At 43.5% G+C, this 14,427-nt stretch overlaps 1 protein-coding gene across 1 annotated transcript; it reads left to right on the forward strand.

The window, feature by feature from the left end:
• Window positions 1–4,545: 4,545 nt before the first annotated feature.
• LOC311057322 (kelch domain-containing protein 3-like) lies at window positions 4,546–11,392 on the forward strand (the record flags this gene model as incomplete). Its single annotated transcript, XM_084074277.1, has 3 exons — window positions 4,546–5,043; window positions 5,146–5,665; window positions 11,373–11,392. The coding sequence occupies 3 exons, from the start codon at window positions 4,546–4,548 to the stop codon at window positions 11,390–11,392; spliced, it is 1,038 nt and encodes a 345-aa protein (XP_083930403.1).
• Window positions 11,393–14,427: the final 3,035 nt, after the last annotated feature.

Raw genomic sequence — 14,427 nt, forward strand, 5'->3', positions numbered from 1 at the left:
GCCCTTAACAGGTCATTGCCAATCTAGATGTTTCATGGAGAGAGAATTGACCCCATCCCCCCCAATGCAGATTTTTATTTTATTTTGTATTTTCTAGCAAAAGCAAGACACAAAAGATTTCGAGTGAGAAACTAGGACTGTTTAAATGATTTTCATACTCTGATGCACCGCATGCTTGTAAATACCACATCAGGTTCAAAACCAGAGATAATAAAGAAAAAATAATAATGTTATCAAGAATAATTATATATAAAAAAGTGCAACAGTTATTACTTGCTGGTTTTAAAAGAAGACAAAATGCTTTGACACGACAACATCGTATCTCCCTCTGAAACATTTTGGTTTCGATTTTTTAAACGTACGTAAAAAAAGAAAAAAAAAATGAAGAAAAAAAAGAAAAGCACATGTTGAAATCCCACACAAGCCTCTCAAAGAGATCAACAAAACAAAATTCAAGTAATTGTTCCATTGTATTTCTTGGTATTAAAAATTGTAACAAGTGTACCTGCTGCCATCTTTGTCTGTCTCCTGTTTTGAATTCAATTGAACACTCAAACACAACACGGCAGTGGTGGAAAGTAACTAAATACATTTACTCAAGTGCTGTACTTAAGTACAATTTTGAGGTATTTGTACTTTACTTCGGTATTTCCAATTTCCAATACTATTACTTCTACTCCACTACATCTCAGAGGCAAATATTACTATTTATATAATAATACTTTTACTCGACTGCAATTATTTGACAACTTGACAAAGTTACTAGTTACTTTGTAGATTTGTATTATTATTACAAAAGATACATTAACCACTTATGCCCTATATAAAGTTTGGCTATTTGAAAATAGCCGATCTACAAGCTCACAATGCGTTGCGATGCAACGCATTGTGAGTAAATATACTGTGTATATTCAAATCGGCCACACTGGAGGCCCCTGGCCGCCCGCTGGGCTCAAATTGCAGCAATGGGATTGCAAAACGAAGTGACACGGAGAGCAGCGGTCCGTTCAGTGATGGATCAGTGTGGCCGCCACCCTCAGTGCACACCCTCCACAGATAGGCCTGTTCGGGGGCATTGTGTGAATGAGCGGACAGGGACGGAGCGCTGTTAGAGGTCTCCGGTGGGCCACTCAGCCACTTAGCAACGTCTCTCTGAGTCCCACACCATCTGACGGGAGCACACACAGGTCCTGCTTCTCCAGTGGTTACAGTGGGTCGAGCAGGGTCACGTTTTAGACAGAGAAACAACACACTGGTGAGGAAAATCTACTTGTTTTGTTTTGTCACAGATACACAACACAGTTACACCCACCCGCCCGCACGCACGCACACACACACACACACACACACACGCACACGCACACGCACACGCACACGCACACGCACACGCACACGCACACGCACACGCACACGCATCATGACTAAGTGACTAAGCTACAAAGTACAAATATTTATACCCAAACTGCTCAAGTGGCTGTAAGGTTGTCGTCCATCTGTCCAACCCGCCTGCCTTTCCCCCCCCCCAAACAACATCTTTAGAAACACTAGCTGGATTACAGTGAAATGTGCCTTACATGATGCTCCCCAGAGGATGACCCCTCGACTAAATGTGGTTTCCCCGTTGCCTTTCTTCTAGCATAATATCGTAAGGCCAAAACGTCCACTTGAGAACAAGATGTATATCAAAATGGAACAGGTGGATTGTCATGAAACTTTCTGTGTGCAGTGGATGAAGCCAAAACATGTGAGTCAGTGACCCCCATGACCTTGCCTCTGGCACCACCCTTAGACCAAAATGGCAACACAGCACACAATCTCATAGTCTAATTCATTGGTTCTCAAAGTGGGGTCCTTGAGGGAGTTGTAACTCTCTTTGAGAGTGTACAAATGGAACTTGTAAAACAAATACAAGAATCCTAGAACCGCTGGGGGTGAGTGGCCCACAGGGGAAAAAATGGGGGCGAGTGTGTTTTGGGGCAAGCGTTCCGGTTACCCACTGGAAGGGCACACAGGGCGTCATGGGGCAGAGGCCATGGGCGTGACACCAACACAAGGTAAAAACAGACATAAGTCTGTTGAACTCTACTGCCCTTTCTTTTCCATAAATATATTGGGACAGGGCAGGCCAGGCCAGGGCAGGACAGGCCAGGCCAGGCCAGGCCAGGCCAGGCCAGGACAGGACAGGACAGGACAGGACAGGACAGGACAGGACAGGACAGGACAGGACAGGACAGGACAGGACAGGACAGGACGAGGAAATGAGACAGAATTCCACTATAAGAGATTAACTCATTAAAATCGGAAAAGCATCATGTGTCATTTTAGATTTTTGCGTTGGCTTTTCAAAAATAGCAGATCTACAAGCTCACAGAGTGGCACGGCTATTTTTTTCAACAAAAAAACTTGAAAGTGTGAGAACTACTGATTTAGTGGGCATTTGTATGATTGGCCTCAGGTCTAAATGGGTTAAGACCGATAGAAGGATTAGACATGATCATGGAACTCTATTTCTCCCTCTTTGTCTTTGTTTGTTTGTTTGTTTGTTTGTTTGCTTCTTTCTTTCTTTCTTTCGTTCTTGTATCCATTTGTGTTCCTGCCTGTTTAGTTCATCATAGCTTTGAATCTCTTTGTTCTCATTGTCTCTCTCTCTCTCATATTTAGACCAACATGCTCTATTATGGGTCAGCATGTAGACCACTGACTCCTTTTCCACACACACACACACACACACACACACACACACACACACACGCTCGTGCACACACGCACACGGCACGCACATACACACAGTATATAGACACATCATTCTGCAAGGCACGGCAAAACTCAGCTAGATATATCTGTGACACACACACACACACACACACACACACACACACACACACACACACACACACACACACACACACACACACACACACACACACACACACACACACACACACACACAGAGGAAAACTGGAAGTAAATCCATCATTGTACAGAAAGGTCAAATTCTCTCCAATTCACAGCTCTCTCTGCGTGCGTGTGTGTGTGTGTGTGTGTGTGTGTGTGTGTGTGTGTGTGTGTGTGTGTGTGTGTGTGTGTGTGTGTGTGTGTGTGTGTGTGTGAATATGTGTGATTGATGGTCGAGCGAATCATGTCATGACATTAACCCGCTGTGTTTTAGCCCAGTTTTTGCTCTGTTACGCACGCACTCATACAGTACACACACGCACACACACACACACACACACACACACACACACACACACACACACACACACACACACACACACACACACACACACACACACACACACACACACACACACACACACACACACACACACACACACTGTACACACACCTTGTTCCCACGGCGACCTAGTTAAAATAGAATTAGAACGTTGGGTCACCTTTTGGCTTGATCGCCCCTCTCTCTCACTCTCACACACAGACACACATGGACACAGTCAGACACAGACACAGACACAGACACACACTCACACACGCGTGCATGCACATGCGCGCATACACACGCACACACACAGGGCATGTTGAGTTGGCTGTTGTTACTGTATACATTAGTTTTAGAGCTGAAAACTATTTTGTAGAAGACTAGTTTGGTTAGCTTCTCTCTGCGTGTATGTGTGTGTGTGTGTGTGTGTGTGTGTGTGTGTGTGTGTGTGTGTGTGTGTGTGTGTTTGTGCGTGTGTGTGTGCGTGTGCGTGTGCACGCACACACGTGTGAGATGAGATGCCGATGAGATGCCGGTCAGTGGTGGAATGTACATTTACTTAAGTACTGTACTTGAATACAATTTTGTGGTATTTGTACTTTACTTGAGCATTTCCAATTTCCAATACTTTATTTTTGTTTTTTACTGCGTGTGTGCGCGTGTGCGTGAAATCCATTTTAATGATTGGAACCATTAGTAAAATCTAACCTGCCACAATGACGCATGTAGTAACTAAACTGTCTAACAATGCTTAACCTTAGCTAAAACTGCTTGATCAACCCAAACTTATGCCTAATCTCAGCAAGTTCGAAGCCATAGGCTATATGTGTGTCTATAATGTTTTGATGGTTTGATCGAGGGTTGCTATGATGATCATTTAGCCTTATCAGGGACATGAATAAATTAACTTTTTATATAAAATATATAAAATATATATAAAGTGCTTTGAGGGTTGGTCAGCACACGATCACTCCACGTGCCTCCAAACTTGGAGGAGGGGGTGAGGAGAGGAACCAAGAGGAGGAGAGGAGAGGAGAAATTATTATTTATCTTTTAACATCTAGATGTGAGGGCCACGAAGCGGCCCAAACCTCTATCTATTATTATTATATCAATAGGCATCGGCTTCCCTGATTGTCTAAGCTTTGTGTGACATTTGCATCACAGTACCAATAAGTGATAGTGCACACTATGCACACACATACTTTTTTACTACATGTTAATTTATACAAGTACATCCGTTGAGATTACAAGGCCTTTTCCGCGTGCCCTGTCCAAGATAGCAGCGATACAAACATTTTCATCCACTGTGCTGATCATATAAGATGTTCCATTGGACGGTATATTTGCGAGGCGGACCAAAGAGGTTTGGTAATGCTGCCGTGGCAGTGGGGCACAGGGTGTTCTCCTTTGGATCGTTCAGTCACGGGGAGACCTACATGAACGGCACGGATCAGATCGAGGTGCACGTATTCAACACAGTGTCCCTGCACTGGAACCAGTCGCCCCCGGTGACGACCGGAGAAGGAGAACGTCCCGTCGAGGTTCCCTCCATGCGCGACAACCACACAGCCGTGCTGATCGAAGACGTCGTCTACATCTGGGGGGGAGATACTTACAACACGGCGGAGAACTGCAATCGTCTTTATGCGTTTGACGTCGGCACCCACACATGGTTGAAGCCCAAGGTTTCTGGGACGGCTCCGGGGCCGAGGTACAGCCACTCGGCCTGCGTCTTGGGGAAGGTTATGTATATCTTTGGAGGATTCAACCTGCTGACCGGATGCACCAATGACGTCTACAAGTTGGACACCACCACCATGGTCTGGTCTTTGATTAACATGAGAGGCACTCTGGCACCCGTTTCCAAGTGTCACTCTGCCACCATCATAGGGACAAAGATGTTTGTATTTGGGGGCCAAAAGAACAACCACTTCCACTATAAGAAGATCAGAGTGTTTGACACAGAGACCAACTGCTGGCTCAGCACTCCTTCTACACAGCTTCTTCCACAAAGTCGCTCGGGCCATTCAGCCTTTGCCTACAACGGAGAGCTCTACATATTCGGCGGCGAGAACAGCCATCTGATCAGGAACTTCAACGATCTGTGGAGATTCAATCCAGAGACCTTCTCCTGGAAGGAGATCGAGCCCAAGGGGAAATACCCCGGTAGTATGTCCAGGATGTGCTGTTGCATGGTGGGGGATCACGTCGTCCTCTTCGCGGGGCACGGAACATACGACGACCTGTACATCTTAGACTTAGGTCCTAGTCTGAACGCGTTATGCAAGCTGGCGGTTATTCAGTACGATCTGGAACGGTCGGAACTCCCACACGACATCAGGTGGGAACTCGCCGCCATGAGTACCAACAGCACCAGACACAACAACAGCCCACCAAAGACAAGCAAGGCGGGGTCTAATAGCGGCGTGTCTTCCCTGTGCGGTCAGTACTGGAAGGCTAGTCTGAACCAGTTTATAACTCCATATTTGGGACGGCTGACCCGTTCAGGGTCAACCGAAATAGGGGGGGATGTTCCAGGGGTACTATGATGTCAGTCATCTCCATATTAGGGCAAGAACCGCAGACAGGCACACAGAAATTGGGGGGACGTACATACATGCAAGGGACCTACAGACAAACACGGTCCTATACAGTTTAGATCCCACGTCGTAACAACAGCAAGTAGGTAAGTAATTAGCAAGCCCAAACCGTTACATTATACAAATAAATACATAAATATATAATTAAAATAAAGATCATAAAGTGTGTTTCTCAAACATATCCTTAACACTTAGAGATGATTTTAATAGACCTTAATGCCAAAACTGCTTAATCAAAATACTGCTTTGTCCTGTACTAAATACAAGCCATGTCGAATAGCAGCACAATAGAAAACAAGAAGCTATCTTTTTCATTAATTAGTATTATTATTATTTTATTTGTATTTGTTTATTTTTGCATTTCTACTGGAAGAGAGAGAGAGAGAGAGAGAGAGAGAGAGAGAGAGGGGGGGGGGGGGGGGAGTATGACATTCAGGAAAGAGCCTTGGGTTGGATTGGAACTCAACTCGGGCCAGCTACGGAAAGCAATATTTATGTGTTATTCTCTCTTACCAGGAGAGTCACCATTAGATCTCTAAGAATAGAAACTTCTACAGCCAGTTGATCTCCATCAGGAGGGAATTTAGAATTTTGCGTCTCAGGCTTTAAGGGCCAGAGAGGGCGATTTCTGTTTCTGCACCAGTGGCTCCTATAGGCGCTGGGATGGAGCCTGTCAGTGGGGCGTGTTGAACAGGAGGAGTAAATGGCCATTCACACCAAGCATGATCTGTTTATTTAGCCACGATACTAGAAGGAGCGTAAACAACCATCTGGTACCACCCACCCATAAAACCAACATGGGTAAATTCTCCTTCTACGGCACTGCCACCCAGGTGTGGAATGCTATGACCCCATCCCTCAAAAAATGCAGATGGCTGGCTTCCTTTAAAACAGCCCCTAAAATTCACCTTTCAGGAGGCCAAAGAGTGAGGTATTATCAATTCTCCCTTGTGAGGCGACCCCCCGCCCTTTCTTTACCCCCCCCCCCTTTTTTTCCTACTCTGTGCATAGTGTTTTATATTTGTGATGATATTGAATGTTTGGTGTTATTTCATATGTTGATGAATTGAATACCCAGGACCCCAATAGAAACAAGACCGCAACAACTTTTTTGGTGTTATCCTTAAGTGTTTGACTGTACTCGTGCTGTTTTTACATTTCTGAGTAATAAAATATTCAATCAATCAATTTATCAGGAAACAGTGCAAATGCATCGGATGGATTTTCCTTTGTGGCAACAGAAAGAACAGGGATATATGTCTTAAATATAACAAAGTAACGCCATTATTTTGGAAACTTGTGACGCTGTTGTCCCCAACACTGACCATGACCATAACTATATCCCGCACTTTAAGAACCACTGTTCTGAAGTCTTTTCAGTTGTGTCCAAGCAAATACAGTACAATTCACCAGCTCTTACTCTCTGACACTCCTTCCTGTCATCTCAGTTTGTACATAACACAGGAAAATAACTGAAATAAGTCTGAATGCTGACCAAAACTAAGAGAGACTATGGACCAGAGCTAGCCAATCGGTCGCAAGCTGACCATCCACTTTTTGGGCCATTGTGAGCTTGTAGATCTTCTATTTTCACCATTTTTTTGGTCTATTCTGACATGCCCAGAATAGGGATGCTACGGTTAAAGTGGTTAAACATCCGTTTGTATACGGATAGGCCCGCTCCACCACTGCGCGCGTGCGCAGGTGTGTGTGTGCATGTGCGTGTGTGTTTGTACGCATGCAGCAGATGGTCCTTCAACAGAAACTCTGACCGGACATGTGTGACATGTGCCACACATCTGTCTGGCATCATGGTGAATATGGAGGTGGTGAGTGAGATAGAGTGAGTCACAGTAAGATCAGAGAGACATATGATCAGTTTAGACGGCGTGCCAGATTCTCAAATTGTGGTTTGAGGAGTCTGAGGACACCCCGGGTGTAGTATGGTATGACTTTTCTTTGGTGACATATAACCTATATGGTGCGGCCCTTTTATGTTTGTTTATAATTTGGCTGTTAGTCTTTTTTTTTAAATTCAACATAGTGTAGTATAGTGCAGTGGTTCTCAAACTTTTTCATGTCAAGGACCCCTAAAATAATATGTATTTGGCTGCGGACCCCCCCCCCCCCCACACAAAAAAAATTAGCAGATCTACCAGCTCATAGCGCGGGCACACAGTTGTTGTGTGCTATAGGACACAACAATGGACAGACAGACATATTTCAATTTTGCTGACTTATTGGGGCTTGCTTGTTTTTTTGACAGGATAATTTCTGTGCCAATCCTTTGTAGTGCACAGGCTTTGATTTTGAAACTGAGAAAATAGGAAGAACGTATTTCAGTGTGAGTTCTGTGCGCCGGTCCCTGGCACGGAAGTGTCTTGGTGAGTAGTGGAGGCAGGAGGCTGGCATGGTGCAAGCGTTTCCGTGTTTGTATGAATGAAAGGTATGTTTCTTGTTTATGTTTGAGCATCTGGCTGATAAGGGCACAAAGCTCTTACGATGTGTTTGGAAAGATCCAAAAATAGAAAATAACTATTCCTTTCATGAATCAAGTTTTCTAACTGTTAATACGATGCTTTGCATAGTAGTGTATACTTTGTCTGTCATTAAATGTTTCGATGAATTGAGTACAAAGGACCCCAATGGAAACATACCAGGCGTTCTTGGGTTTTAAATCCTCTTAGCAGACCTTGTATTGAACAGTAGCCTACTTTCCTGTGCTTTTTTTTCTTCATATAATTGGTCCTCACTAATGCTCATGATAAAATTGTAAAAACAAAAATCTATTCGGCCTGTGTTTCATTGGAGGGCTGTGGACACTTCAGAAACCCACCTACCACTGACATCATGGTTAGGCAGGGTTTTTTTTTTTTTACGCGAGAACAATGGCTTCTATTATAGCATGTTAACTTTGCAGGAATGAAACCAAGACAACAAAAAAAAGACCTGCCATCTCCGGTTTACTTCCTGTATCTGCATGAAGTAGGTGGCCGCCGAGTCTAGTAATTCTGTTAGGGTGTGTTGTAATTAGGACCCAAAAGCAGAACACCAGAACCAGGTTTACAAGCAAATGTCTCTTTATTCAAAAATATTAAACTTGGTATATGGCGTGGCTGTTTGTAAGGCAGGCTGGCAGGCAGGCAGCAGGCGTGGAGGTACTGGGCGATCTGAGACACAGAGAGCCCGGAGAATGCCAATAACAGGGAATAACTGAGGAGCTGAGGCACAGACCTTTACCGGTCGACAACTGAATAATCTAGCAAGGGCTACTGTCTAGAGCCAGGGCTTTTATATGCTGGGCTTGATGAGAAGATCACCCCCAGGTGAGCAGGCAGCTCCACAGCCCGATGAGGGAATTGGAAGGTGACGCCCAAGCAGACCATCCCCACGCCCACACAGCACACACCAGACACATAGGGAAAAAAGGCAGAAAACAGCCAGCCCATAACAAATTCCAATGGAAGAGTGAACGTGAACACAGCTTCTGAACCATTCTTTAGCTCCATGGTCACTGAACTAAATATTCGACCCGATCACCACAAGCCACACAATCTCCCCAAGATTTTCACACTAAAATGGCTTTTTTCAGAGAGACAAATCAGGAGAAAATCTACTTTATGATCGACCTTTCTCTGTCCCAGCAACACACTCTTGCATGATCTGGTACCAGTAAACATAGGACGTTTGAGAGATCAGACGGCGCCCACTTAGGAGACCATTCGTAGGATTTGTGTACCGTTTCGCCTCAAGTGGCTACAATTGAGATGGCGGATCTTCCTAAATTAACCATCTTTGATAGAAAGCCTGCAGTTTCTATTAGCTTGGATTCCCCATCGATGATGTCATTGGTAGGCAGGTTTCTTAACTGTCCACAGCCCTCTGAGACACAGATCGAGTATAAACAAAAATGATACCATATTATCAAGAGCATTAGGGAGGACCAATTAACATAGGTTGAAAATGGGTTGTAAGTCGTAATGCCTACACATGGATACAGATGGATAACTCTTTCTTCGGTGTGATAGAAAAACTCCACTCAAAGCTAAAACATATGACTGTAAAAGCTACAAGTGGATGGAGAATTCTTTCTTTGGTAAGATGGTCAAACTCCATGCACCCAAAATTAAAACATGGCTACAAATACGATGGAGAATTCGCGCATGTGATGGCTGTTGATTTGCCACTGAAAATGTAACCGGATCGCGACAATCCGGAAAGAGGATTCTTTTTTTCCCCTTTTTTTTCAGTAGGCGTGGCCTAGACCGGATCACACGGGTCTTTAGTAACGCATACCAGGCTTTTCTCCGAGGTGGAAAGACTGGAGACGCGAGGTTAGTGGAAACTAATAGCTGAACTGCTGTCTAATTTGACAGCCATTCAACTGTAGTATAAACGTCCCTGTTTGTAGTTTTGATCAATGTTTGCCTGTTATCTCTCTACCACATCAATACAGCATTGATGGAATTGTGGAGATAATATTATCCAACAATAACAAGTTTTGGGTCTGAGAGGCTAAATGTCATCAAATGGTGGTCCGTGGCTTTAATGCCAACTAAATAATAATAGTCCTTGATATGAAAGAGGTTGAAAACCACTGCTATAAAACGTTTCACCATTGAGCCTGCTCTCACTGGTGTTGTGTGTGTTATCCTCTGCTCAGGTACATGCTGCTATCAAGAGGAGGGGCGCAATTAGACAATGGGAAACACCTGTCAATCAATTAACCCTGGCACCGCTCCTGTGAGTCACTACCCTAACTCCACCCATCTAATTTTGGGGAAAGTGAAGCTTGATTGTGGAAGAAGAATTAAGATTATTTTACTTAAAAGAGCACACAACCTTATCTAATAATGGGTCCTCACAAATTCATTATAAAATGTTCATTATGACTATGAGATGTCTGTGTACTCGCTCAGGTGTGCTGTGGACAGTTCAGAACCAATGACATCATTGGTAGACAGATTTGGTAATTTGATGATGTAATCGGTAGACAGGTATCTGAACTTTCCATAGCCCGCCTCTAAGACACAGAGCGAGGTGACAGAAATGGTTTCCAATTTACAATTTAGGCATTTAGTAGATGCTCTTTATCCAGAATGACTTGCAGAAGCAACGTCAATATATGTATTTATACGTTTATTTAGAGCAGTGGTTCTCAACCTTTTCAGGCTGTGACCCCTCAAAATAAACATATTTGAACTGGGGACCCCCCACCCCGACAAGCACTTGGAAATGTAGGAGTTGAGGCTCCAAACATTTAGTTTGACTCAATTCCACAGACAAATATTGTGAAAATAGCAGATCTACAAGTTCACGTCTCCTCGCAACGTGAGGCATTGCGAGCTTGCAGATCTTTTATTTTCACAATTTCTGCCTCTTGTATTATTTGACAATGTGGCCAATGTTTGACCAGGGGACAAAACTCCTGTTAAAATGAACCTTTTCCCACTTCAAGGTTTATTTTTTAAGGTGTGACAATAGTCTTTCTGATTCTGATTCTGATTCTCATTCTGATTCTGATTCTGAGGTTCTGTATCTTTGTCCAGATGGCATGAGGTCGAAGTAGCGATACAGGGGATGATCAGTGTCATTTGTTATTGTAAGTGTTAAGTGTGTGATGGCCTTGTTGTTCATATCAGAGAGTGTTGTCGTGGGAAGTCCGATAATCTTGCAATACTAAAAAGTTAGTTTTTTGTTTGTCATGGACAGTGGAGTAAAAAGTGCAATATTTGAATCTGAGATGTACTAGTGGATAAATGTACTTTGTTACTTTCCACAACTGATGACAGGTTAAGAGTGGTGTAGCCGGCATCCCAGGGTTATAATGTGGTACAATGGTTATGTTCACCACCTGATAGCGGAGAGCTCAGTGTTTCACGTTCCACTAAATGAGACCCTTGGGTCTTTCCATATGAACCTTTATCTAGGCCAAACGCACCGATGTCTTTGAGGTTCCCGTGCGTGCGCGAACCTGTGCACACAGGATTAAAAAAGGAAAAGAAGTTCACATGCATGTGGTGTGGTGTTGTTGTCATGGAGACGGACAGCTGTTGTTTGTTTGGCTTCAGCGAAACATCAACAATCTCAGTGACAACAATCTTGATGAATTGGTTGAATTTGTTGTATTTCCATTTGGTTACATCTGTACACTCTTTCAGAGTTAAATTAACACTCAGGAATTGATTCTATTGTTTGAATATGCTTCTCCCTTTCCTCATTCATTCTTGTTTTTTTCTGTCTTTCTCCTTTCTTTTACCACATAGAGACAGATGCTGGAGTCGATCAAACAGGCAAACATTCCTAATCTCTTTGCTTTTCCTCACTAATCAGATAAATGCTGGAAAATCAGTCTAATCACTGCCTTTTAAATACAACAATACAACTTACTGAATTCCCACACTTTGAATTGTCCACTTTCTCACTCCCCCACCCCCCTCTCCTCTCTCTCTCTCTCTCTGTCTCACTCTCTCACACACGCACGCACACGCACGCGCACGCACACGCACACGCACACGCACACACACACACACACACACACACACACACACACACACACACACACACACACACACACACACACACACACCATCAGATAAACAGTGGAAAGCATTTGAAGATATGAACTATTTCCTCAAACAATCATTGACTTCCTGAAAGTCTCTCTTTCACTCTTTTTATATCAGACCCCCCCCCCCCCCCCCCCCCCCACACACACACACACACACACACACTCTTTCCCGCTGATCTGGATCCAGTTTGCAGCTGACATTCTTATCGAGAGAGACTTAGTCAGTGCAGCTATACAGCTAAGAGGAGAGAAGAGACAAAGAAAAGTGCAATGTTTTACTGTTTTATAATAATAATAATATTAATACTTTATATTTATATAGCACTATTCAAGAAAGGAAGATTTAGGTCTACAATAAATCAAAGAAAACAACTTAACAAACAAGTAGACAAACAAACACAAATCAGTATCCAAAGGCCTCGGTGAACATATGTGCATATGCATTTTCGGGGCTCACTTAAAGTGTCCAGTGTTGGGACATGGATGGAGAATGTCTATGGGAAGAGAGTTCCACAGGGTGGTGGGGGCTGATGCCACACCGAAGGCTCTGTTGGCATGAGTTCACAAACTATAGTCTGTGTGAGATGTAGAGGAGACCCATGCCAAAGGACCACTCCTTTAGGGGGTATGTTGATGGAGGAGGTCAGATAAGTACAGGGAGGGGGGGGGGGTGCAAGGGCATGGAGAGATGGGGGGCTGCCCTTGTGTGAGGTTATGTTTGAGGTTAAGGTTAGGCTTAGTTATATGCGCGCTGAGTTGGACCAATGGTACTTCAGAACAACCACCAGACTAATGGCATGATGTGTAGGCGAGGAGGAGGAGTTATAAATTATGCGAAACTTAACCGTAAGCCAGTGTACTATTTCACTTAAGCCTACTTTGTCGTGTGATGAATTGTGTTGCATCGATGTGAGCTTGTAGGTCTGCGGTCTTCGCTATTTTTGGGGAAAACATTGGACACGTTTCTCCTATAATGAAATGCCAAAAATAGGGAGACCAGGTTGAAAGTGGTCAAGAGTAGAAAGGGTATATACCACACATCAGCCAGGTAAAACTAGGTGCATCAGCCAGGTAAAGCTAGGTGCATCAGCCAGGTAAAGCTAGGTGCATCAGCCAGGTAAAGCTAGGTGCATCAGCCAGGTAAAGCTAGATGCATCAGCCAGGTAAAGCTAGGTGCATCACAGGAACAGGACAATATGATAAAATATGATCAGATGTATCAATGTATTCAACAAGAACAAGAAATGTCTTATTGGGTATATACTGTACACAATACTGATCCACACAGAAATCTTACAGTATGCATGCATGCTCGCACGCACACACACACACACTTGCACATTTGCAAACTGAGCCAAAATAGCACACAATACATCAGTAGCCAATAGAGCGAGGTGATTTGCCACACACAGATATAGCTACTAGAGAAGGTGTGTGTTTTTGACATGGGTTCTTAATTAAAAGAGATAAAAATGTGATTCAAGAACACACAAGTGTGCTGGAAGTGATTGTACTTTGATGTTTGTGTCCATTAAAAGAAGCTTCAACTTTGACATATGAAAGCAGGAAATGTATCTTTGGAGAAGTTCACTTTGAGAACTGTGCAATTTCCGAGTTCAAAAAGACCTGCCAGCCCCAGTCGACTCGTTAGCGTGTGCTAAATAAATATTAATATCCATATTTATGAGTCCAGCTGTCCATCACATTCCATAACTCACCAAAGAAACAAATACACACCGGGGCAAATTAGCCGTCACACACACACATACAGACACACATACAGTAATTACTGAAAAATACAAACATGCGGAAGGTAATTAATTAAATAAAATAAAAAAAATTTCATGCTAATTCTGATAGTAACAAGTCCAGTCGTCCGTCAAACTCATGGAGACCGATTTGTCCCACCCACAAGAAAATAAATAAAATTAAACTGTAAATAAAAGCAGAACCAGACCAGGTGGTCTTTGTCGTCATTAAAATAAAAACATACACAAATAACGGATAGACTTTAATGAGAGAGAGCTCGATCC

Source organism: Gymnoscopelus microlampas (genome assembly GCF_963454915.1).
Source record: "Gymnoscopelus microlampas genome assembly, chromosome: 12".
Classification (NCBI taxonomy): domain Eukaryota; kingdom Metazoa; phylum Chordata; class Actinopteri; order Myctophiformes; family Myctophidae; genus Gymnoscopelus; species Gymnoscopelus microlampas.